The following is a 25,314-nucleotide window of genomic DNA, read 5'->3' on the forward strand; positions in this document are numbered from 1 at the left end:
CTCTACTGTTGGAGAGCTATTCTGAATTACCAGAAGCCGGATGACAGGATAACCTTTGCAATCGGGTTTTTCTATCTAAATCTGCCAGAACATGTATCTGAGCTATTTGTTTTGACTGTTGTCCATTTATATGAATAATATATACATCGGATCAGCTATTTGTTTTCTGATATGTTGCAAACATTTACTGGAGTAAATATTTTTCACTTATAGGTTATTTGAACAATATCTGAACTAGATAACCTTATCCTCTGTAGCTAGCAGTTTTATATATACCTTTTATGCCATTTACTACCCTGTTCACAAGGGCCCCGTGATAGGGTAGTAGTATACATATATACATTTTATGTTTTTAATAAAATTCATGCGTACTTTAAGCACGGTCTCTCTACAAATCATTCACAATACAATACATTTATTAGCCATCATGTACCAGTCCCTTTAGGCCTGGTTACGTCTTTGAGGTCTGGATTCATTATTTTTTTTATTCCTAGTATTTTTTGCACCATAGGGTAATGGTGATCATCCAGGTAAACCTCGGACAGTATAGCTGTGCTGCACATTTTTTGGTATTTTAGTCAAAGACTATGTCTGTCTGATAAAATACCATGGCGGTGTGAAACAGTACTGTTACTTCAATGGCATCTGATTCGGTTCTGCTGTTATGTTTTAACTGCACCAAGCAATAAAAGAATAGAGCACTACATGCGGTGAGTGAACTCTTTATTCTTTTTTCATCTTGCAAGATCGTGATCTATTGTTTTTTGCTTACGTCCGCCAAGTTTCAACCCCCCTGTAATAGTATGATAAATATGTTGCACGTAAGCGAAGCCAATAAAATGACTTTAAAGCACACTATCAATAGACAACAATGATGAATCCCCCCACGGACATTTGAGATGACAGCTTAAGCTTTACTCTGGAGAGCTGAAGACTCCTGGTAGACTATAATGGAAGCATAGACGAATCTGCTATGCATTCTAATGAGAACTTTAGCAGCTTTGCAGTAACAATAGGGTTCTTAGAGTCCACACCTACTTTCATGAAAAGCATTAGGTTGTGTTTGCTCTTTATCCCTGTCTATAAGGGCTAATTCACACTGGTTACACCTGCAAGCTTTTGTTTTGTTTTTTTAACACAGAAGCCATACCAATTTCTGCATGAAAAAAAAATTGCAGTTAAAAGGAATCTGACAGCAGCGTCACTAACCTTCTCTCACTATATAGGGTAATTGTGAGGGTGACACTGATTCCAATGCTCTTTACTGTTTTCTGAACAGTCGCCTTGTTCCCGAGTTATGGACAAAAATAAAAAGGTGAACTTCTTGGAGCACTTGTGAATTCCCCTGCCCTTTGGTACACTGTAATGCCTTTCAGTATTAGGCCCTGTGATACAGCCTACTTCATAAATATTCGTTTGGATGAGGTTCAAAAGCCCAGGGGGTGTTCTTTAGCACAGCAAAAACCCAGGTAAGTCCAGCCCATGTCCTCTTTATCTAATAGCTGTCAGTCAAATGGGATAGACTGAGGCAGTAAATTATAGGCAGTAAATTAGAGGACAAGGGTTGGACTTGCAAATCAAATAGCTCCAAAAAAGCTGTACAGCTTCTGTTCTGGCTTTGATGTGTAATTTTCATCGTGGATTTAGTCCATATGAACATGCTTGGTGATTTATTGTTTTTGTTTTCTTCTTTATGAACATGCTTAGTGATTTAAAAAAATAAAGCATCTGGCATAGAATATCAGTTCAAAATAAATATTTTTTTGTGATCACATTTGGGGAGATTTATCAAAACCTGTCCAAAGGAAAAGTTGCTGAGTTGCCCATAGCAACCAATCAGATCACTGCTTTAATTTTGCAGAGGCTTTGTTATACATGAAAGAAGTGATCTGATTGGTTGCTATGGGCAACTCAGCAACTTTTCCTCTGGACAGGTTTTGATAAATCTCCCCAATTAACTTTAAGTTTTAGGTTTGCACAGAAGAAATATTTATAATCTTTACATATGTCTATTCAAGTTTTAACTTGAAGAATATAAATAATACTGAGTTTATTTTTACTTTGCAAAGGTCAGGAAGTGATAACTTTCCCAACCTTCTGTTGAGTTCCTGTTTTTGTCATTGGCGTGAATGTTAGCAGCAACTCCTATGGAAAATATTGTGGCTTTCCAGTAGAATGTTGGCTGTCTACTTAGATAAACAAATAGAGAATAGTCATGCAGTTTTTTTGGGGGGTATTTGAGTTTCACAAATGATTTTTATTTTTTGCTTTCTTTAACAATCCTAGGTAGAGTTTAATCAAAACTCAGAATCCTTATACTTCAACGATAACCAAAGGCGAATAGATTATATATTAGTTTATGAAGATGAGTTTTTTAAGGAGCAAACCAAGAACACAAAGAGGAATCTCCTCCTAAAACAAAAGGTATGTGATCATTTGGAAGAAGTAAAAGGAATCATTGTCAAATTGTTTGTAACTTTTTTTTTTTTTTTTTTTTCCTTTTTACTACTCCAATATTTTTGTTTTTTAATAAATTATTTGTAAAAACTAAAGGGTGTTATTAAAAATGAAAACTTAACCCACAAAAACAAACTGTCAGCTATACTAATTAGAATTAAATTCCACTTGAAGCATACCTGTCAGATGAAACAAAAAAACAAAACCGTTAGGTGTTACTCAGTACCTCATACTGATCATGTACATGTAATTTGTATGTATCTATCACCCATATTTCACATAAAAATTGCATATTACAGCAGCTTAATGTCTTGTCAAAGGGAAGAGGGTTGTCCTTCTCTTGCCTGCACTGTGATGACTCCTCCCCTCCATCATTTTGCTGACTCACTTCTCTGGGGAGCCTGTCAACCCTGCTCTGTAACCCTTTCCTCTCTGGTTTTATACTGTACACACACACACAAAAACAATGATTATTGGGGATTGCCTGTACTCTACCAAAGACAATATGATGAGTGTATAACTTTTTTAAAAGTGTTTATTTAGTTTTGCATAGTAAAATGCAAACATTACCAACCAGGTAAACCAATACAACAGCCTCCCTGGGTCCCATACATCCTCCGCAATATAGAGAACAGGGTATCCATCAGTAGGAAAAAGATGGTACGCAACAGAGACCCAGCCAAATGAAGCCCAGCACAAACAAACATTCATACACTCGTGCATGCACACTTCCCGGGTGCTGCTCTACACAACTGTTTGGTGGCTCTATAGACTGAATGGAGTGGTGGCCTGAATGCCGACATAGAAAACAAAGAAGTTAGATTGTGCAGGGTGCTCTGATTCTTTTTTCACACTTATCCCCTATGCTGTGGAGAGGGAATAGGTTAACTCAACCCTTTAAGGACTGGGCCATTTTTTCATTTTTGCACTTTGGTTTTTTCCTCCTCACCCTCTCAAAATCATAACGCTTTAAATTTTCCACCTACAGACCCATATGAGGGTCCCCCCCCCCCCCCCACCAATTGTACTTTGTAATGACATCAATCATTTCACCACAAAATCTACAGCGAAACCAGAAAAAAATATTTGTGGGGCAAATTTTTTTTTTTTTTAAAACACCATTTTGTAACTTTTGGTTGCTTCCGATTACACACAGTGCACTTTCCAGTAAAAATGACACCTTATCTTTATTCTGTAGGTCCATACGGTCGCAAGGGTACCTAATTTTCTACTGTAGAAATAACTACAATGTGCTGTGATCTGAAGTTTTTATCGGCACCACTTTTTTTCATGGGACTTTTTGATCGCTTTTTATAAAAAATTTTAAGGGGATACAAAGTAACCAAAAATACGCAATTTTTGAGTTTTTAATTTTTTTATGTGTATGCCATTGACCGTGCAGTTTAATTAACGTTATGTTTTTATAGTTCGGACATTTACGCATGTGGCAATACCACATATGTTACTTTTTTTGTTTACATATAATTTTTTTAAATGGGAAAAGGGGGGCGATTCAAACTTTTATTAGGGAAGAGGTTAATTCACATTTATTAACTTTTGTAGGGGACTATTGCATGCAATCTTCTGATTGGCATACACTGTTCAATGTTATGCCTGGAACGGTTTACTTTCATTTTAGATGGGGCGATCAACTTTAATTGCCACGTCTAAGGGTTATTGCCCGGCATCACTGTGATTGGTGATGTCCAGCATTAGACACGGGTCCTGTCGGCTGATAGCCGCCAGGGCCACCCGGCTAAGACGCAGAGTCAGGACGTGACCCTGCATTATAGCATGGGAGTGGGACCAGGGTGTACAGGTACGCCCTTGGTCCTTAAGGTGTTAAAGGGGTATTCCGGTTTCTTAAAATTTTGGGTAGTTCAACTCAAAATGACAAGTCATGCCACACTGCAGCTACCCCTTTAATTCAGAATACCCTTCAAATTGGTACAGCTAGCCTATTGTTTTGCAAGTTTTAAAGGAAACCGGTCACCTGCATGTTGTCCAACCACCTCCCCCTATTACCTTTTATACCTGCTGAATTGTATTTTGACCAAGTCTTCATAAGCTGCATGTGATGTCACTATCTGCAGTCACATTGGCTGCACCCTCCTCCCAAGGCCTCTCCTTCTGTAATTGGGTCTTTATATTCTACCAGAACCCTAAGGCGTAGGTCTTGGTGAATGGTATATGCTCTCACTTTGGGATGGGGCACTTGGCAGGGGTTTCTCCGCTTTTATTCGCGGTGGAGCCTCTTGCTCTTAAAATTAGACACGACACTAACTTCTCTGGTATGGACTTTGGGGGGGGGGGGGTTTGCGAGGAGCGCATAGGCTTATATGCTGATGATACAGTGCTTTTTATGTCAAACCCTGACACCACTTTGCCATATGTTATCCGACTAATGGACCGGTTTGGGATTTTCTCCGGCTTGTACATCACTTGGGCTACATCGGCCATCATACCCCTTTTAGAAATTTAAGCTACTTTCACGCTGCTGTTTCACCCTGTCAAGAATGGCCATCAAATATTTTGATTTTTTATTTTTTTTTAGTTTGGCAGCTGTCATTTTGACGCGGCGCAACGGGCAACAGCGGCTCCCAATGGCATTATATCAATCGGGTCTGTCGGGCACCTCTGTTTTTCAGTGGGAGTAGCAGGAGAAAAAGACAGCACTAGCAGTATTTTTTTCTCCCCGCTATTCTCTCTGGTGGCCCCGACGGCCGTCACACTACCCTGTGACAATAGTAGTGTGAAAGTAGCCTAATATGCAAGATATGGCTGGCACTAACACAACTCCAGTAAATGCAGGCAGTAATGCTGTATGAACCTCCAATGTCTAGCATATGCAACAAGTCCCCATGACTAAAGAACAATATACAGAGGAAGCTTTTCGCCAACTCCATGACATCAGAATTTATATGCCTCTGCCAGCAGATCCCACTGATAGATATTTGGGACAGTTACAATCTTTATGACATAGATATAGAGTTAGGAGTAATTTCCGTTAAGACTAATAACTTTTACCCAAGTTTCCTAATAAACTTTATTGGTACTATCTTCCTAAGGTTCATAAGTCACTGAACCCCCCCCCCCCCCCCCCCCCCAGACAGACCTATAGTTTCGGGGGTTAGCTCAGTGACCGAAAACCTTTCAAAATACACTGCTCAAAAAAAATAAAGGGAAAACTAAGATAACACATCCTAGATCTGAATGAATGAACTAATCGTATGAAATACTTTCGTCTTTACATAGTTGAATGTACTGACAACAAAATCACACAAAAATGATCAATGGAAATCAAATTTATCAACCCATGGAGGTCTGAATATGGAGTCAGACTCAAAATCAAAGTGGAAAACCACACTACAGGCTGATCCAACTTTGCTGTAATGTCCTTAAAACAAGTCAAAATGAGGCTCAGTAGTGTGTGTGGCCTCCACGTGCCCGTACGACCTCCCTACAACACCTGGGCATGCTCCTGATGAGATGGCGCATGGTCTCCTGAGGGATGTCCTCCCAGACCTGGACTAAAGCATCCGCCACCAACTCCTGGACAGTCTATGGTGCAACGTGGCATTGATGGATGGAGCGAGACATGATGTCCCAGATGCTCAATCAGATTCAGGTCTGGGGAACGGACAGGCCAGTCCATAGCATCAACGCCTTCCTCTTGCAGGAACTGCTGACACAAGCCACATGAGGTCTAGCATTGTCTTGCATTAGAAGGAACCCAGGGCCATCCGCACCAGCATATGGTCTCACAAGGGGTCTGAGGATCTCATCTCAGTACCTAATGACAGTCAGGCTACCTCTGGCAAGCACATGGAGGGCTGTGTGGCCCCCTAAAGAAATGTCACCCCACACCATTACTGACCCACCGCCAGACGGTCATGCTGGAGAATGTTCTCTACAGCGTTCTCTACAGCATGAACCTGCTTATATCTGTGAAGAGCACAGGGCTCCAGTGGTAAATTTGCCAATCTTGGTGTTCTCTGGCAAATGCCAAATGTACTGCACGGTGTTGGGGTGTAAGCACAACCCCCACCTGTGGACGTCGGGCCCTCATACCACCCTCATGGATTCTGTTTCTGACCGTTTGAGTGGACACATACACATTTGTGGCCTGCTGGAGGTCATTTTGCAGGGCTCTGGCAGTGCTCCTCCTGCTCCTCCTTGCACAAAGGCGGAGGTAGTGGTCCTGCTGCTGGGTTGTTGCCCTCCTACGGCCTCCTCTATGTCTCTTGATGTACTGGCTTGTCTCCTGGTAGCGTCTCCATGCTCTGGACACTACGCTGACAGAAAAAGCTAACCTTCTTGCCACAGCTCGCATTGATGTGCCATCCTGGATGAGCTGAGCCATTTGTTTGGGTTGTAGACTCCGTCTCATGCTACCACTAGAGTGAGCATGTTCTTTTGCTAATTTGTTTCTTGCTGCATTTGAAAAGAAATATATTTTTTTCTGCTTTGACTCCATTTGCTAGTCAGATTGTCACATTTCTTCACTACATAAATGATATCTTTATAGTATGGTCGGGGTCCCCATTGCAATTCATGGAGTTTGTTGATTTCTTAAACAGGGATTTTAAAAAGAATATGCAGTTTACATCAGAGTTAGGGGACCAGTCCTTGGCATTTCTTGACAGGTGGTTATTGTAGAAGGTAAAGTAATCACTACTCGATGTAGGGAAAAAACTGCTACTAATGCGTTACTTCATTACAACAGCTACCATCCCCCTCACGTCAAGAGAGCTATTCCATATGGACAGTTTGTCTGTCTTAGACGGCTTAATAATGATTACATCAATTTTGAGAGACAGGCTGGAGAACATACGGAACGATTAATACAAAAAGAGTATCCCTGTTCAGAAGTAGGGGTCAGCATTTAGAAAGGCCAAAGAGAGTAGGGTCAGCATTTAGAAAGGCCAAAGAGTTGCACCAACATCAATTTCTTTATAATAAAAAAAACAAAAAAAAGCTTCCAGGTAATCCTAAACGGTTTGTTTTCTCTTTTCAACATTATTCCATGAATAAAATCATCCAGTCTGCTATCCGTCACCACTGGCATCTGAATGAGAATAAAATGGACCTGAGGGAGGTGGCGCTTAGACTGCCTTTATTTTCCTATGTACATATACATTGGGGAATCAGCTCAGTTGTTCAAGATTAGAACAAGAAACTAAAATGTGTCTAGATAAGGTGCCCCCTATAGGTAACCATAAGTGCAGACAATGTTCTGTATGCAGATTTAATAGTGAGACAAAGTTTTGTAGACTAGTACCACATTTTATTACCTGTAAATCAAAGTTCATTGTCATTTTTTGTCCTTGTGGACTCTTATATCGGCAAGACGATACATGCCCTGTATGTAAGAGTTCAAGAGCACATGCGCTCTATCAGAACTGGGTATGGATGCCTGAGACTGATCGAGCACGTGAGAACTGTACACTCAGGAAATTATGAGGTGCTTTCCTACGCAGGGTTAGAGGTGGCCGTTACACCTAGAGATGGCGGAGATCACCATAGGTTGTTATTATGCAAAGAAGCTGTCTGGATCCTGATAAAAATGACATGAGTGTCTTCCTTTGAGTGATTTCATTTATTAGTGTGTAAATTTTGGATCTTTCTGTACGTATTTCACAGGTATTTTTAGATGTTTCCCTGTCTTTTACCTGTTTGGCAGCGGCACAGTAGTGCACATGCGCCGGTATTCTTGTTTACTGGTTTCCTTGGTTTCGGGCTCTGCTGACATATATCTGCCGTGCCAGAACCGTGTCGTAATCAGGAAGCCAGAAGAAGCGGAGGTCGCGAAAGCTTGTTCTTTTAAGTGAAACGCACCTGTATGTTCATTCCAGCTCCACATCCCCTGGAATAAAAGCATTGGATTGCACACTTTTCTTCTATCATTTATTGACCTTTTAGATAAGAACTGACCTCGAGATGTGTGGCCTTCCTGTGGTCTCCTTGTTTAAGTACTTGGGCATATTTATTAATCGGTAAAAAAAAACTGGAAATGTGCAGCTCACAATTAACTAGCCGAGGTAAGAGCTGGGCAGTGCTGCCTGGAACATGGTCTCGAGAGCATTATGCTGCTTTGCAGGACTGGATCGGAGTTCACCGTTAGATAGTCAGATAGCGGTGATGTAGAATACTCTTGTACCTAGACACGTTTCAGGGCTCTCATATGCTTTAAACACGGCCCTTTCCTCAGTAGGCTTGCATCTTTCCTCAGTAAGCTGCAAGCCTACTGAGGAAAGGGCCGTGTTTAAAGCATATGAGAGCCCTGAAACGTGTCTAGGTACAAGAGTATTCTACATCACCGCTACCTGACTATCTAACGGTGAACTCCGATCCAGTTCTGCAAAGCAGCATAACGCTCTCGAGACCATCTTCCAGGCAGCACTGCCCAGCGCCTGTGACGTCACCCACCATCGAGTTACTTAGAGGTCCGCACCTGCTTCTTTGTGTGGTTACCATCTGCAGCGAAACATCAGTAAGTGGCTACCTTTCCAGCTGGTCTGTGGCAGGCAGACTGCCGCTAAGACGCATGCCAGCGTCTGGTACCACCCTAACTGTGCGGACCCCACATCACAATTCAAGGTGACTTTCTATCGTGACCTATTGCAGGCTGGTAACTATAACACATCTATTATACGCATAGCATTTGGAATCTATACCATCTATGGGACTTGAACTCATTTTTGGATTATCGGAGGCCGGATTACTAAAAGTGACATTGCATTGTTAAAAATTCCTAAATAATAGCTATCGGTGGTTGTTGATATTGTTATTTTTATTTAGAGTTTTATATCTTAATTCCCTCTGCACAAGGGCCCTGTGCTTTGAGGATTTACTGTTTACAAAATATTTTTTATGTATTTTATATTGTGTAATAATAAATTTCACTTTTCATATTATAATTGAAGCACGATCCAGTCATTATCATTACCATTACATCATTGTATCAGGCAACTGATGCTAGCGTAGAGGGGTTGGCTACCTTCTTAGTTTTGTCTTTCATATTTATTAATCGCTCTGTGTCGCAAGACCTAGAAATGAATATTCTCAAGCTCCTTCCTTACGTCAAGGAGAAATTCAACGTTTAGAGTAGGGATGTCCCAATACCATTTTTTTTTAAGACAGAGTACAAGTACTGATACTTTAATTCTAGTACTCTCCAATACCAAGTACGAGTACTTATATTTTAAAGGGAATCTGACACCAGGGTGACCCGGTTTCTGGCGCTGTTTACCGTAGGATATGTGGGTTCTTTGTTGTGTAGAATGGAGGCAGCTGCTGTAGTATGAGCCAAGATTTCTCTCTTCTCCATTGGGAAGAACAGCGAATTTGCGTTGGCGGTGAGACCGATGACCACATGGTGAGGAGCGGTAGAAACCGGGTCATCTGCACTATCTACATATAAATTCAAGTAGGTAGTATCCCCTTGCAGACATTAGCAGCAGCCCCCCCGGCAGTCATTAGTAGCAGCCCCCCTGTAGACAGCAACCCCCCCCCCTGTAGACTGCAGGCCCACCCCCTTGTAGACATAAGTAGCAGCCCCCCTGTAGACCACAGCCCCCCTTTAGACACCAGCAGGGCCCCCTCCTTTAGACAGCAGCTGGCCCCCCCCGTTTAGACAGCAGCAGGGCCCCCCTTTTAGACAGCAGCAGGCCCCCCCCCCCGTTTAGACAGCAGCAGGCCCCCCTTTTAGACAGCAGCAGGGCCCCTCGTTTAGACAGCAGCAGGGCCCCCCGTTTAGACAGCAGCAGCAGCCCCCCCGGTAGACACCAGCAGCCCCTCCCCTCCTTCCAGGCAGCTCACCTCCTCTGTCGGGTGCTGCCGCTCCACTGCTCCGTTCTCCCGTCCTCTGGTCCGTATCATGTCGTCCTATGGAGCAGCATGTGACATACACGTTACTCTGCTTCCTCCGTAGCGTTAAGCTGTGCGCAGGGGAGGAGGTGAAGTGACGTGTGTGTCACATGCTCCTCCATAGGACGACATGACACGGACCAGAGGACGGGAGAACGGGTCAGCAGAGCGGCAGCAGGTATCGGGCATGGTATCGGGGACATTAAAAGAGTCCCCGATACCATGCAAATAGCTAGTATCGGCCCTGATACCAGTATCGGTATTGGGACATCCCTAGTTTAGAGTTCCCTTCCTTTGGCCTTTAGCTAGGTGCAGTAATCTGATTAAACTTAATGGCCCTGATTTACTAAGAAAATCGGGTTGTAAGTCTATCTTGCTTTCTTACCCGACTGCTTTTTTCCCCTGGTATTTATTATTATGTCGCATCCTGTTTGTCGCACGTGGGTTTTGTTGGTTTTGGTTTCCAACTCCTCTGAGCTGTCGGGAAAAAATCCACAACAATTCAACAAATTCGGGTTGGAAACCTTAATAAATACGTGGGAAAGCTCAGAAATGTCGGTTAACGCCCCTTTTTCGGGTTTGGGAGAATCCACATCGGGTCCGTCGGGAAAAAATGTTGCATGGTGTCGCAGACTGGCGCACGATGTCTGCGACATGGCGAAGACAAAGATGCACCAAAAAAACCCGACAAAAGAGGTCGGGTTTAAAATAGTAAATGAGGGCCAATATCTTGCCCAAGTGCCTGTACGTACTAGAACACTCATCAGTCCTGGTGCCCAGGACCTTTTTTACAACACTTCAGTCTCTCTCCATTTAAATGGGGACCTAATAGGCCCAAGGTGAAACTCTTCAGCGCCCCAAACTGGCAGTGGGCGCCGCTCGACCTGACCATGACTTATACTATTTAGCAGGCAAGCTTCGGTATCTCCACCACTGGGTGCGATCGGAGCCCATGCCTGGATTGGAGCAATCCTTAGCGCAGTTTTTTGATACGGAATCCCTTAGGCCGATTCTGGAGGGCGACTAAGCAGCTTCATGCCTATACTGACACCCCGATTGACCTCCCTCTCTGGAATAACCCACATTTCCCGCATCTGAGAAATTTGTTAGATACTCAGTTCTGGATCACTGTTGTGGTAAATTCCTTAGCTAATGTGTACACTGATAATGTTTTTAAGTCCTTTTACCCAGATGCAGGCTGATTATGACATCCCCAGGGAGGCCTTTTGTAGGTATTTGCAGTTACCCCATGCACTTAATGCACAGTTTCCTGAGGAAAGGCCACCTATTTCTGTGAATCCTCTAATTGGAGTGTTGAAGTCTCAGGGTCCAAGGGGTCTCGTGTCCATCTTTATACTAAACTCATCCAGGCCAAGATCTCTTGAGAGCCGTTACCAGCTGAACACTATTGGCAGTCCCATATGCCAACGATTTCTAAAGAGGAGTGGGAGGAAATATTGCCTTCTCACACTTTGGTTTTCCCCGCTGCCAATAATAAACTGATTAACTATAGTTTTATCACCCCTGTTAGACTTCATAGAAGGGGGTGCTCTGCCTCGGACGCCTGTCATTGTAGTTAGGACCCTAGGGCAAGCTTTTGGCATCTAATGTGGGCATGCCCAAACACTGCGTTCTTTTGGAATGATGTGCTTCAATTGCTGTCTACCATTGTCAATCCCTTTCCTCCAAAGGAACCGTTGCCGTGCCTATTCGGGATCTTGGATGAGGAGATTTGGCCTCACCAGGCTCGTACCCTCTTCAGGGAGACACTGTTTATGGTACTTTGATGGATGGACCTGAGACCTCTGACTCTCACTAGGTAGAAAAAGCGCAATTGTACCCTTTTCTCACAGGAAATGCCCCTGGTGTTCCTCCCCGTGACTCAGTGTTCCTCTAATAATTTGGGTGGGTTCTCCCTGCCTACACCATAATAGAGTTTCTGATTTTGTTTCCCTTATCTGTAGATATTGTTCTGCTAACCTGTGGCATCTGAAACTAATCTGTGTGCTGTGGGCTCTGCCAGTCTGCTTTTTTAGTTTTCTATATGAGATGGAATGTGTTCATTGGTTCTACTTTTCTTTCTCTTTCATATGTTCTAATATGCCCTTGGTGACTGTCTGCTTATCTTGTTTTTGACATGTACTCAAGTGGCCTGACTTGACCAAATGTTTTGTTTCTATAATGTTCTGTGCATACTACTAGTTCCTTGTATTCTTTTCACATGTCTTTCCTCATATATATTCTGTACTGTCAAAGGTTTTTTTATTCTTTCAATAAAATGAATAAAAAGAAAAGCTGTGTGTGTGTGTGTGTGTATGTATATTCCAGCATCACTTCCGAATGGGTGAAGATATTTTGATGAAGCTTGGTACACATGTTACTTATGTCAACTTAAAATGTTGGATAGTCAATGGAAGTCTATTGGAAATATTTTTCAGCACAACTTCCAAACAGCTGGAGATATTTTGATGAACCTTGTTAATTGTTACTTACATGTCAACTAAGAATATTGGATAGTAAAATTAACCCTTACTCACCCCTATTTGCGAGGGTCTGGGTTTTTGTCTGAAGTCCCATGAAAGTTCATGGAACTTCCAGTACCTTTCTCCACTCTGCATCTATGGGTGAATGTGTTGGTCCAGCTTACAAGTCATGCCTATACAGAAAGCAAAGTCCCTCCTACAAGCCACGCCCCTTCTATTTTCAACCCTATTCTATTTTTGGTTCAAGGCCATTTTCCCCCGATACCTCCACATCACAGGTCCTTCAACAACAATCTTTTCATCACAGCTCAGCCACACCTTACTACGACAGGATATGAGGTCAAAATATGATGATAGGAGGATAGGATATAAGGATGAGATATGAGGTATGGGATAGACGGTCAGGATATGAGGACAAGAGCAGCCTCATATGTTGCTTTTCCTCTCCCACAAGGTTTAGGTAGGAAAAACAAGACTCTTTAAGTGAACGCACTGTATCTTCGACATCTGAAAAGCCCAAGTAAGAAAAAGCTAAACAAAAAAGCAAAAAAAATAAGAAAATACAAAAAATAAATAAATATATATATATATATATATATATATATTTTTTTTTTTTATTATAATATATATAATAAATATATGTGTGCACAGGGGACTACCGTGCACAGATACGTGTGGACTGCACATGGAAGTTTGAAACAGGATAATGGAGTCGGTCCAGCACAGCAATAGTGGGTAAAAATGCTGAAATGCATCATTCCTTGGTCCTTCCTCTTGTGAGCTGTTGTCATTTCTGATGTTTGAATAAAGAAGCATTTTTGGCCACTATTACTGTGCTGGACCCACTCCATTATCCTGTTTTAAATATATATTTTATATATTTTTTATTTCTTTGTACTTTTCAGGTATAGAAGATGAAATGTGTTCACTCAATTATTAATAATAAATAGAAAATGATTCCTGTGCCTGCTAAGTGCTTATTAAAGCACTGTGGGATTTGCTGCCTTTTACAGCGGGGGAAATAAGTATTGAACACCATTGACATAACATTTTCACCAAATGTTGGCAACAACCCAGGTAACCAATACATACAAGAACCCCGATGACGTGTACCAATCAGTGCACACATGCATAAAATCATTATAAATCCATATTCTTTATTGACCTCACAAAGTTAAAACATACATAGAGAAGTACAGAATACATAAAATGAGAGGCACTGGATCACTATTGAAAGGCAGGTATGAGTCTGTATGTGATATAGTATGCAGGAATAATCACATGTATATATGGTAATAAGGGTTAAGGATACAAGTAAACCACAGTATAAAACTGTAACAGACGTGTGTCAAAATGAAAAGAACATAGCCCAATGCCCAAGCAGATTATCAAGAATGCCAGACCATACCTACCAACCCCAACGATCGTTTTGCTTCTAAAATGCTTCCTCACACCCCCTGAGGAAGCATTTTAGAAGCGAAACGATCGTTGGGGTTGGTAGGTATGGTCTGGCATTCTTGATAATCTGCTTGGGCATTGGGCTATGTTCTTTTCATTTTGACACACGTCTGTTACAGTTTTATACTGTGGTGATTATTCCTGCATACTATATCACATACAGACTCATACCTGCCTTTCTATAGTGATCCAGTGCCTCTCATTTTATGTATTCTGTACTTTTCTATGTATGTTTTAACTTTGTGAGTTCAATAAAGTATATGGATTTATAATGATTTTAAGCATTTGTGTGCACTGATTGGTACACGTCATCGGGGTTCTAGTTTAGAAAGTGCACTCTCACTTACTTTTCATAGTAAGGTGTCTTTTCTTCTTTTCTGTGTTACATACAAATAAACCAAAACAAGTTCAGAAATAGTTATGTGGAATAATGTGAAATGACACAGGGAAAAAGTATTGAACACCTTAAAGGGGTACTCCGCCCCTAGACATCTTATCCCCTATCTAAAGGATAGGGGATAAGATGTCAGATCGCCGGGGTCCCGCTGCTGGGGACCCCCGGGATCGCCGCTGCGGCACCCCGCTATCATTACTGCGCAGAGCAAGTTCGCTCTGTGCGTAATGACGGGCCATACAGGGATGGAGCAGCGTGACGTCATGGCTCCGCCCCTCATGACATCACGGTCCGCCCCCTTAATGAAAGTCTATGGCGGGGGCATGGCGACAGCCACGCCCCCTCCCATAGACTTTTATTGAGGGGGCCGGCCGTGACATCACGAGGGGCGGAGCCGTGACGTAACTATGCTCCAGAAAGAAAGGTGGGGGGGCTCAGCTAGAAAGATATAAATGAACCTGGGTGCTTAACCAACATTATATAAAGCCAACACTGCAACAAACCCAGAAATAATGTACAAATGGAAGCACACCAAGAGTATTCAATTAATGCAAAAATATAACAATCTTTATTAGGAGCACATGATTGACATAGCAGAAAAAACAACAATAATGACAGACACAGAAAAATAAATTAAAACCACTTAAAAAGGCCCATAACGGGCCACACCACACAAATGAGACATGGTATATGTCTCATCCGGACCAGGGCTGAAAAGATGTGGCTCACCTACCAAAATAAGAATAATTGCAGTTCAAAATGCCCCCGTCTGACCTAGATCACACAAACTAACCGTAAAGTGTCATGTGCAAAATGAACCTATATATAGAGGTATCACAATAAATATCAGACAATGACATGCGGTTCATCTGGAAATAAAGTGCCAAGCAAACAATAATTATAAGAAATATTAAATGAACTAAAGATGCCAGCAAGAAAGAAATACGTGAGGTCAGATAGGAGGCAAGGCCTGCATGAAGTGGGAGCAAATATCGCCCATATGCCCGGTCCGAAAAACCTCCACGCGTTCCGTCACTGAATGACTTCCAAACTTTATTTCCAGATGAACCGCATGTCATTGTCTGAAATCTATTGTGATACCTCTATATATAGGTTCATTTTGCACATGACACTTTACGGTTAGTTTGTGTGATCTAGGTCAGACGGGGGCATTTTGAACTGCAATTATTCTTATTTTGGTAGGTGAGCCACATCGTTTCAGCCCTGGTCCGGATGAGACATATACCATGTCTCATTTGTGTGGTGTGGCCCGTTATGGGCTTTTTAAGTGGTTTTAATTAATTTTTCTGTGTTTGTCATTATTGTTGTTTTTTCTGCTATGTCAATCATGTGCTCCTAATAAAGATTGTTATATTTTTGCATTAATTGAATACTCTTGGTGTGCTTCCATTTGTACATTATTTCTGGGTTTGTTGCCGTAACTATGCTCCGGCCCCTGTATTGGCCGTCATTACATGCAGAGCGAACTCGCTCTGTGCAGTAATGATAGCGCTGTGCCGCAGCGGCGATTCCCTGGAGTCCCCAGCAGCGGGACCCCGGCGATCTGACATCTTATCCCCTATCCTTTGGATAGGGGATAAGATGCCTAGGGGCGGAGTACCCCTTTAAGAAGGGCCGGTGCAAAAAGGCATGAAAAACCAAGACAACAGCTTAAATCTATCATTAATTAAAAAGCGATTCGTTGAGCTGCAGCAGGATGCATTGAGCCCGGGTGCTTCCCAGGCCCGACAGTCACGCTGCAGCTCAGAAAGACTATCGCATTGGGGGACCGCAGCAGGACACCAGTGGCATTTTGGGAGCACTGGAGGTGAGTAAAAGCCACCCTTGAATTCCTCAGTTTGAACCTAGCCTTACTTTATTTATATTTAGCTTCCATTCTAAATGAGAATTTTTATGTGTAGAGTTATACTGAGTTCAAGTTCATGAGGCTGCCAACATCCATTTGTAATGGAATAAACTGAAAACAGGTTCACACACATCCTACTAGTGGGATTTTTCCTGCAGCAGCAGATGTTTGTTGGACTAAGAACACTTCTATGGGCCTCCTAATGAAGGATTGTCCTTAATTAATGCATGCCTAGTTAGAAGTCTAAAGCCACAACACAAAGTAGAACACAAAGCAGCTAGATTTTCATTTGACTGCTTCTACTATAGACGCATGTTTTTCCAATTTAAAACTGCATGTGAAGTATGTGTGACTCATACAGTTTATGGGAATCTTCCAGTTTTACAATACATTTGAGAAACAGAGTTAGGATTTTCACATTCCTTCCCAGCAGATATGGAAAACATTTTGGTGATTTAACTGAGTATTTTACTTACATTGTACCTTTTTATTTCTCAAATTTAGCTTATTATGGACCAAAACTCCTTTTATACATCTTAATTAACAAATATAGAACACTTCTCGTCTGCAGTATACTGCAAGGGTATTAAAGTGTACCTGTCATTTGGAAAAACTGTTTATATAATGTAAATAAGAACATTAGGGGAGATTTAGAAAAACCTGTCCAGAGGAAAAGTTGCCCAGTTGCCCATAGCAACCAATTAGCTTGCTTCTTTCATTTTAAACAAGGTCTATGCAAAAGGAAAGAAGTGATCTGATTGGTTGCTATGGGCAACTGAGCAAGTTTTCCTTTGCACAGGTTTTGATAAATCTCCCCCATTATATCTATATTTGTAATATACATTGGTTAAAAAAAAGCGTGAATTTTTGGGTGAAAATGTTGTCTTGTCCCTGCAGCTAATGCCTATATGTCTGTGCAGAGACAAAAAGTTTGTGGGGCAAGGGGGGGAAGGGTAAGAAGATCTCTGTGCAGTCTCCTGACTTGTCAATCAGCCTGCTGTGGGAGCCGGGGGCATGTCACAGAGCTTCAGTGCATAAAGCCCTGCTTGTTTACCCACACTTACTTTTTTTTGTGTCTGCACAGAGATAGGCAATAACTGCAGGGATAGGACAGCATTTTTGGTTTTATTGTTGAGGTTTTACTGTTACATACTCGCTATGTTGCATTTTATTCCCCCGCAGAATGTCTATCTTAATGTGTTCCGTATCATTGGTAACACATGCTCAGTAGCTCAATTCAACTGCCTGAATCCTCTTGTACACAGACAGTGGAGTATTTCCTGTTATTGTGTGGGAATAAGTGGACTAGAAGCAGATTTTAACCAGTACCGAATATAGATGTGAAATTTCTGGAAAAAATTATTTTTTTTCAATAGTTTTACAAATTGAAACCATTTCAATTCTAGATGTTGGCCTCACAAATTCAATGAGAGGAGGAAAGGAAAAAAATATTTACTAGTCAGCCAGACTCATAGGCAAACATTATCTGTAATGGAGGAGAACATTAATAGGAATCAGATAGATTAATGCCCATTAAAGGGGTATTCCAGGAAAAAACTTTTTTATATTTATCAACTGGCTCAAGAAAGTTAAACAGATTTGTAAATTACTTCTATTAAAAAATCTTAATCCTTTCAGTACTTATGAGCTTCTGAAGTTAAGGTTGTTCTTTTCTGTCTAAATCCTCTCTGATGACACCTGTCTCGGGAAACGCCCAGTTTAGAAGAGGTTTGCTATGGGGATTTGCTTCTAAACTTGGCGTTTCCCGAGACACATGTCATCAGAGAAGATTTAGACAGAAAAGAACAACCTTAACTTCAGAAGCTCATAAGTACTGAAATGATTAAGATTTTTTAATAGAAGTAATTTACAAATCTGTTTAACTTTCTGGAGCCAGTTGATATATAAAAAAAAGTTTTTTCCTGGAATACCCCTTTAAGGCCTATCAGATTCCAAAACATCAACCACTGTAATACCAATAAGATGGAGCCCAAACACAACCATACTGAACCATTTTCAGTATCCCTATAGACGTATCCCTATAGACAGAAGTGCATACTGCTCTTCATTCCTAGTATTTGAATTGTATTCCAGGGTTTGGTTGTCTTCAGCTGAGACTGGAGAACAAAGATTTTGTTCCTAAAGATCTAAATATTATATAGTTTGAATACTATGTTATCAACATATTATTTATCATTATAAAATAACGTATCCATACTCCTGGAAAAAAAAAAAAAATTATTCACAAGTCTTCAGTCCCCCCTCCCCCTCCTCCTCCTCCTTATGCCTTCCCTTGTCTAGGACTGAACACAGATGGCACACACAGCGCTTTTAGGTTAAGGTACCTGACATCATATGTCCATTCAGCCAGTCATTCGACCTGTGACTTAATATTCCTGAACTTGGAAGTGCTGCACAACAGGGACGGGATCCATTATACCAGTGGGTAGGGTAGTAAGGAAGACCAGTTGAATTTTTTTTTTTTTTTTTTTGCCTCCCAGAGCAGAATAAAAAAAAAGCTGATGCCTAGAACACCCCATTAATATTTACTTGTGGGACAATCCCTTTAAATAAAAGGTGGTCAGTGTAGTTCTGTTTCTACTACCTTGCTAATAGTTTAGAATCCATCCAAGTATGTATATTTCTTAATTACAAGTAACAAAAAAACTGAAGCAGTGTTAGTGAATTCTAAGAACCTAACTGCATAAAATACAAATCCCACACAATCTTTTTATCTTCAAGAAGTCATTTGTCTGTGCAAAGACTTTGCCTGTAAAATCTCACAACATGAAAAAGTTTGTGGTTGCCAACCAGGAATATATTTAGCTTTAATTATAGCATGGTTCTTGTATTGTGGTGTAGAGCAGAATACCTTGGAGAGTTTTGTTGCTGTTGGGTAGTGTCTCAGTAGTATAATTAAGCTGGCCATAGGGTTGTATCTTTACCATCAAGCGAAGCAAAATAATGCTCTTGCCACCTGTACCGATCTCTAGAGCAAAGCTTTTCTGCCCTATTTAAATATACATGTAATAAGATCTATATTTTGTCATATATGTCATATTGCACACAGTATTAAAGTATTTCTTCTGCTGAGCATTACACTCAATTCTATTAATCTTTGTTGATTTGGGGCCCAGCAATGGATCTTACTGTTAGGAGTTTGTTTCCTGGGAGGGGGCTGCGGCCCCATTTCGGGCAGTAGTCTTAATGCGCCACTCCGAGGGAGAGTTGGGGCACTGTATGGGAGATCACAGGGAGTCCCAGCGGTCGGATCCCTCGAGGTCTAAAACTTATCCCCTATCTTACTGATAGGGGGGTAAGTTTTTTAGTACAAGACTTCTTCTTTAATAGTATTCAATAAAATGTTGTCATTATCATATCTCTTTGTGGTTGGGTTGCAGTGGATTGGGTTACAAGAACCAATATTTCAAGACATTGGGATGTTTATCTGCTAACTTAAAAATTAAGAAGGTGCAAGGAGATTGGTTAAAAAAAATGTCAGAATCCACTACACACACACACAAAAAAAACTTTTTGTGTGTTTTTTTTCTTTCTTGGTGTTGACTACTGGATTGACGGTTAACATGATGTTAAAGTGTCACTGGGGGAGAGTTATCATGGAGTTGTTTTCTATGTTATTTTTAAATTCACACTTGTGGGTATTTTGGTGGACACAAAAAGATTCATAAATCTCCCCCACTGAGTTTTCAAAAAAAGAAAGATGGGAAAAAAAAAAAGCTTTTGACATGTCTTGGGGTTACGTCAAAGGTTTTTATCAGACAGGTAGACAGAGTGTTCAGAACCCTTTCAACCAAAACTTTTGACATGTCCGTAGGACGTCAAAAGTTTTGTGAAAGCTCAGGTGCCGTACTTTTAAAATACAAGAGTGAAATTTAGGTTACAATATGGGCATGTTGGTAAATTCAGACTGTATACTTCAAAATCTTTGGATCTCTACACTGATGCAATTAATCATAAGTTTGAAGCGGTCAACCACAAAACTTCTGCAGTATGTTTAGCTGTAAAGTGTCTTGTTTAGCCATTTGCAACACAACGTGCTTTTATGAAGATCAGGCAGAACTGGTTTGCTTAGCTTTGGAATGTTACTTTGTATATGCTAACAAGTTCACTTGTACGTCGTTTCCTGTAGGAGTAAAGCACTGCCAAAATTCAACATCACAATAAAGCTGTTTATAGATAGCCTTAGTATTAAAAAATATCAGCCAAAAAAAGCTCCTCTAAGTTATTTCTTGCATATGGTTCGAATTGAGAAAGGGGACTAAGCTGCTGCCAGATACTTCTTGCAGCTGATTATCTCCTATATGGACAAAGAATCTGAGTTGTTGAAATTCAAAGTGCCCAATTCTTATTTCTCCTGACCTCTGAGACAGCCCTGGATTTATATTGGTGGGTTTATACTTTTTTCTTTTAATCTTTTGTGTATTCTCATCTTAGGTGTCCATTCACAAGTACAGGATCTGCTGCATATAGCAATGTAACTAAATGAATGAACACATTAAATCTTCAGCAGATCCTGTACATATGAATGTACCCTAAGGGTACATTCTTCCATTTTAATTTATTAGTAAATTCTTTAGGTAATTATATCACATTACTAAGTAGTATAGTGCTCATTATCAGCTGGGATAAGTTTTGAGCCCTGTACATCTGTACTGGAAGACCAGCATGTCCTGGGCACCCCCATGTTTAATATTAACTTTGTTCTACTCTGGGGAATACATGTTTTTTTATATGGACAACTGTTATGAATATGTGCAAACAGAAAAGGACTAGATAATGAGCTGTGTTAGGTTGTGTATTTCATTCTTGTCAGTGCCCTACAAAGACTTGTTGTTCGGTTTTGCTTGATGCCAAGTGAAAACTGTGCCTGGGGGCAAGTTTTAGAGTTGTATTTAAGGAACATATCTATCTTCTCTTGAATGATGAATCATCTAACATAGTACTGCTTTGTTTCTGAATGAGGACCCCGCAGTGAAAGTTTATAACAGATGATGATCGATGCCTCAGGGGGTGCTATGCTGTGCAAAAGCCTGGGCCTGTGGTCTGGTGTATACACCTGCATAGTAGATAAGTGAATCACTCATGATCTTACTGCAGTGACACACAGTACTATAAGTGGGCATTCACAGTACATTGGAACATGTGAATCACTCTGCTAATGTCAAATGTTTTTATACTTGCATGCATGACATAGTGAGATGTTAAATGTCAAATTCTGTTACTAACCACGCCTATATTATTTATTGTGTTACAGTGGAACATAGAAACTGAATGACAGTACTTTATAATACATAGCTTCTAATTTGAGTTACATTTATAAAGACTTTCTAGCTCCGTTAACCACATATTTATCCATGCTGTGGCTAACAAATAACTATTGCAGGCTCCCACAACTCTTAGGCTAGGATTCCACTTGGTTTTTCTTCTGGCAGTTTTTGGATATCTGCCACTGCAGTTTTTGAGCCAAAGTCAGAAGTGGATCCATAAGGGAGGAGAAGTACAAGTCCTTTCTTTATATGTCCTATTCCTTTTGAATATACTTCTGGCTTTGACTCAAAAAATTGCAGTGGCAGTATTCCAAAAACTGCCAGATAAAAAAACAAGTGGAATCCTAGCCTTACTGTATTTATTTATTTGTTAAAAAAAAAAAAAACTGATACCCGTAAGCGAAAGCCGCTTTTCAACTGTACAGTTTTCCAAAACCTGCTTCTCATAGAACAGGTTGCATTTTTGGAAATAAATATTAACTATTTTGTTAATGTGTACTCTGAGGAAAAAAATCCCTTATCAACAGGATAGGGAATATGTTTCTGATTGCTGGCGGGGCCTGAACTCTTTGACACCTAGGATCTCCTGCATGGGGCACGGCTACTCACCCATCCCTGGCGCACTCTGGCCTCCACCCTTGGAGACTGCTTCACTAATGGCCTGCTCAGCCAATCACCAGGCTGAGAGGGAACCTGGCTCAGCCAATGATTGGCTAGGCAGGCCGTCACTGAAGCTTGTTTTCAAGGGTGGGGGCAGGAGCATGCCAAGGTAAATACCTATGCTCCATGCAGGAGAACTCAGGTGGGCCCATTAGTCAGAGCCGCGATCAGAAATGTATTCCCTATCATGTGGATAGGGGATTAGTTTTATTTCCCTGCTTTTCAGTCACAATTTTCAGCCAGGGATGTGGAAATCCTATTGCCTGATGCCCGGAACATGCAGTTACGGGCGTCAGCAGGTGAATTTTTCAGGCCTTTAGCCCTGCTTCGGGCAAGCAGGGCCAGACCCGAAAGCCCCTGACAATTAGAGTGGTACTCAGAGCATATGGAGCGTTCTCCTGACTCGAGCCCGCTCCATACTTGATGGCCCCAGCTGAGAGCCTGGCTGGACCAGGGTTTATCAATATAGCACAGAGCACACAGATCAATGGAGTTCAGTAGAACTGCATTGGTCTGTATGAGGGATCTAATGATTATTCCTAATAGTCTCCTAAGTTTAAAAAAAAGTTTTATAAAAGTGTAAAAGACATACATTAACCCCTTCCATATTAAAAGTTCAAATCACCCCCTTTTCCCATGTAAAAACATGTGAACATAATAAAAAAAACATATTTGGTATCGCAACATGCGTAATTGATCGAACAATTTAAAATGTAACTTTATATATCCCATATGGTAAATGACGTAAATGTAAAAAGAAATGCCAAATCCCAAAATTGCAGTTTTATAGAACATCCCAGATAAAGTGATTAAAAAGTCAGATCAATACCAAAATGGTACCGATACAAACAACAGATTACAGCACAAAATATGAGCCCTCATACAGCCTGGTATGTGAAAATATAAAAGTTACAGGGGTCAGAAATTGGCAATTAAAAAAGAAAAATTCTAAAAAGTTCAGAATTATTATTATTTTTTTTTTTATGTGACAAACTATAAACATTTCATATTGCTGTTTCATATCTACCAACCTACAGTATCAAAGTAGTTAGTTTGACCCCAAGGTAAATCGCGTAAAAAGACCACCACATTTTCAAAATTATCTTTTTTTTTTTTTTTTTTTCATTTCACCTCACCAATATTCAAAATGTTTTTGTTTTGGAGCATATGTTATAGAAAAATAAAAGGTGTCCTTACAAAAATCAAGCCTCATATGGGTCTGAAGATGGAAAAATAAAAGAGTTATGGTTATTATAGGGCGAGGAGGAAAAAACGAGAGTGCAATAACGAAATTGGCCAGGACAAGTGGATTGCCATGAGGGACAAGTAGATTGTGCTCATGTTTTAGTTCCTTGGACAAGTAGTGTTTTTTTATTTTTTATTTCCACATCCTTGTCAGCCCTGCAAAATAATCGCATTCCTTCAGAAAACTCCTATATGACAGGTTCCAATGTATATTCTGAACAGACAGAGCAAAAGCTGTGTGAACTTACCTTTCGTCTTACCTATTTTTATACTGCATCGTGAAGTAAAGATGCAGGTCTTTGATTGCCTGTAATACAAACAGACTTTAAACATTAAGACAATAATTAGAAAAGTCTGTGTATTTTCTGAAGCGAATTACTGTCAAAGAATAGAACATGGGTTGTGTGCTATAATTGCATTTACTTAATACAAAACCAGGAACAGATAAATGTTGGATACATATAAAGGGATGACTGAGAATTCTCCTCTTTTCTGATTCATTTCTGGCTTTGTATTCAATAATTGCAGTTAAAAACCTTAATGTGGTAACAAATCCTTAAAGAGAAACTGACAGCCTGTTCACCCACACTAAAGCCATTATGCTAGGTAATAGTATGGATGAACAGCTTTAAAAATAATAAGTTGTCACTTACATAAAACTTTGGAGTAGTTTTCAAGTTTACGTTTATGGTTTCATTCCTTTTGCTCTGTTGATTGCAATGGAGGTGGGGAGCCAGCTCGCCAAGCTTCCCTGCCTCCTCAATAGTCACTGCCTGGCTCTCACCTCCTAGTGACGTGAGAGTGAAGATATTTGCATATCCATTACAGGGGATGGGCCAGCCAGGCAATATTTAGAAGGCAGGGGAGCCCGGCGAGCCAGCTCCCTACCTCCATTGCGCACAGCAGTGCAATAGGAAAGTACCAATTAATGGCCATAACTTTGAAAACAGATCATGTGAGTGAAAAACAATAATTTTTTTTTTTTTTTAAAGCTGTTTACCCACACTATAACCCAGTATATTGGGTTACGTGCAGGTAAACAGGCTGTCAGTTTTTCTTTACAGGAACCTGACACTAGTTTTATACTGCACAAACCATGGGCAGCATAAAACTCGGGCAGGCAGCACGATTCTGACACCCTATGAATTATTTTGAGATGCCTGTCGGAGCAATTATAGTTTAAAAATGGTACCCGGGTAATCAGTCGCAGGTTGGGTCCCGGCCTCTGCTCTTAGTCATGCTGGCGTGAGTGACGCATCTCCTCCCCTACCATTGGGAAGCAGCCTCTGGGACCCACCCCTCAGCACTAGTTACTTGGGTCCCATTGGCATTTTAAGACTGATTACTCGCGGGCATCTCAGAGTAATTAATATTGTGCCAGGATCAAGCTGCCTACACTATTTATATGCTGCCCGCAGTTTGCATAACATTGCAGTAAGTTAGCATTTTAGGCAACCAAAAAACTGCATGAGGTAAAAAAAAAAAAAAAAAAAAAAAAAAAAGCGGAACAGCTGCAAAATGAAAACACAGCCTTAGGCCACATTAACACAAGGCATGTTTTTTTTTTTTTTTCGTTCCCTATAATAGTGTTTT

General features: G+C 40.8%; 1 protein-coding gene across 2 annotated transcripts in view; it reads left to right on the top strand.

Annotated features, from left to right (window-relative positions):
* Positions 1-25,314, top strand: part of ANO6 (anoctamin 6) — a 119,087-nt gene that overhangs the window by 30,695 nt on the left and 63,078 nt on the right. For both annotated transcript variants that reach the window (XM_056573982.1, XM_056573983.1), the window contains exon 3: positions 2,287-2,424. In XM_056573982.1, the coding sequence (XP_056429957.1) occupies positions 2,287-2,424 (138 nt within the window). The remainder of the gene's footprint in view (positions 1-2,286; positions 2,425-25,314) is intronic.

This window comes from Hyla sarda, chromosome 4 (genome assembly GCF_029499605.1).
Source record: "Hyla sarda isolate aHylSar1 chromosome 4, aHylSar1.hap1, whole genome shotgun sequence".
In the NCBI taxonomy this organism is placed as follows: Eukaryota; Metazoa; Chordata; class Amphibia; order Anura; family Hylidae; genus Hyla; species Hyla sarda.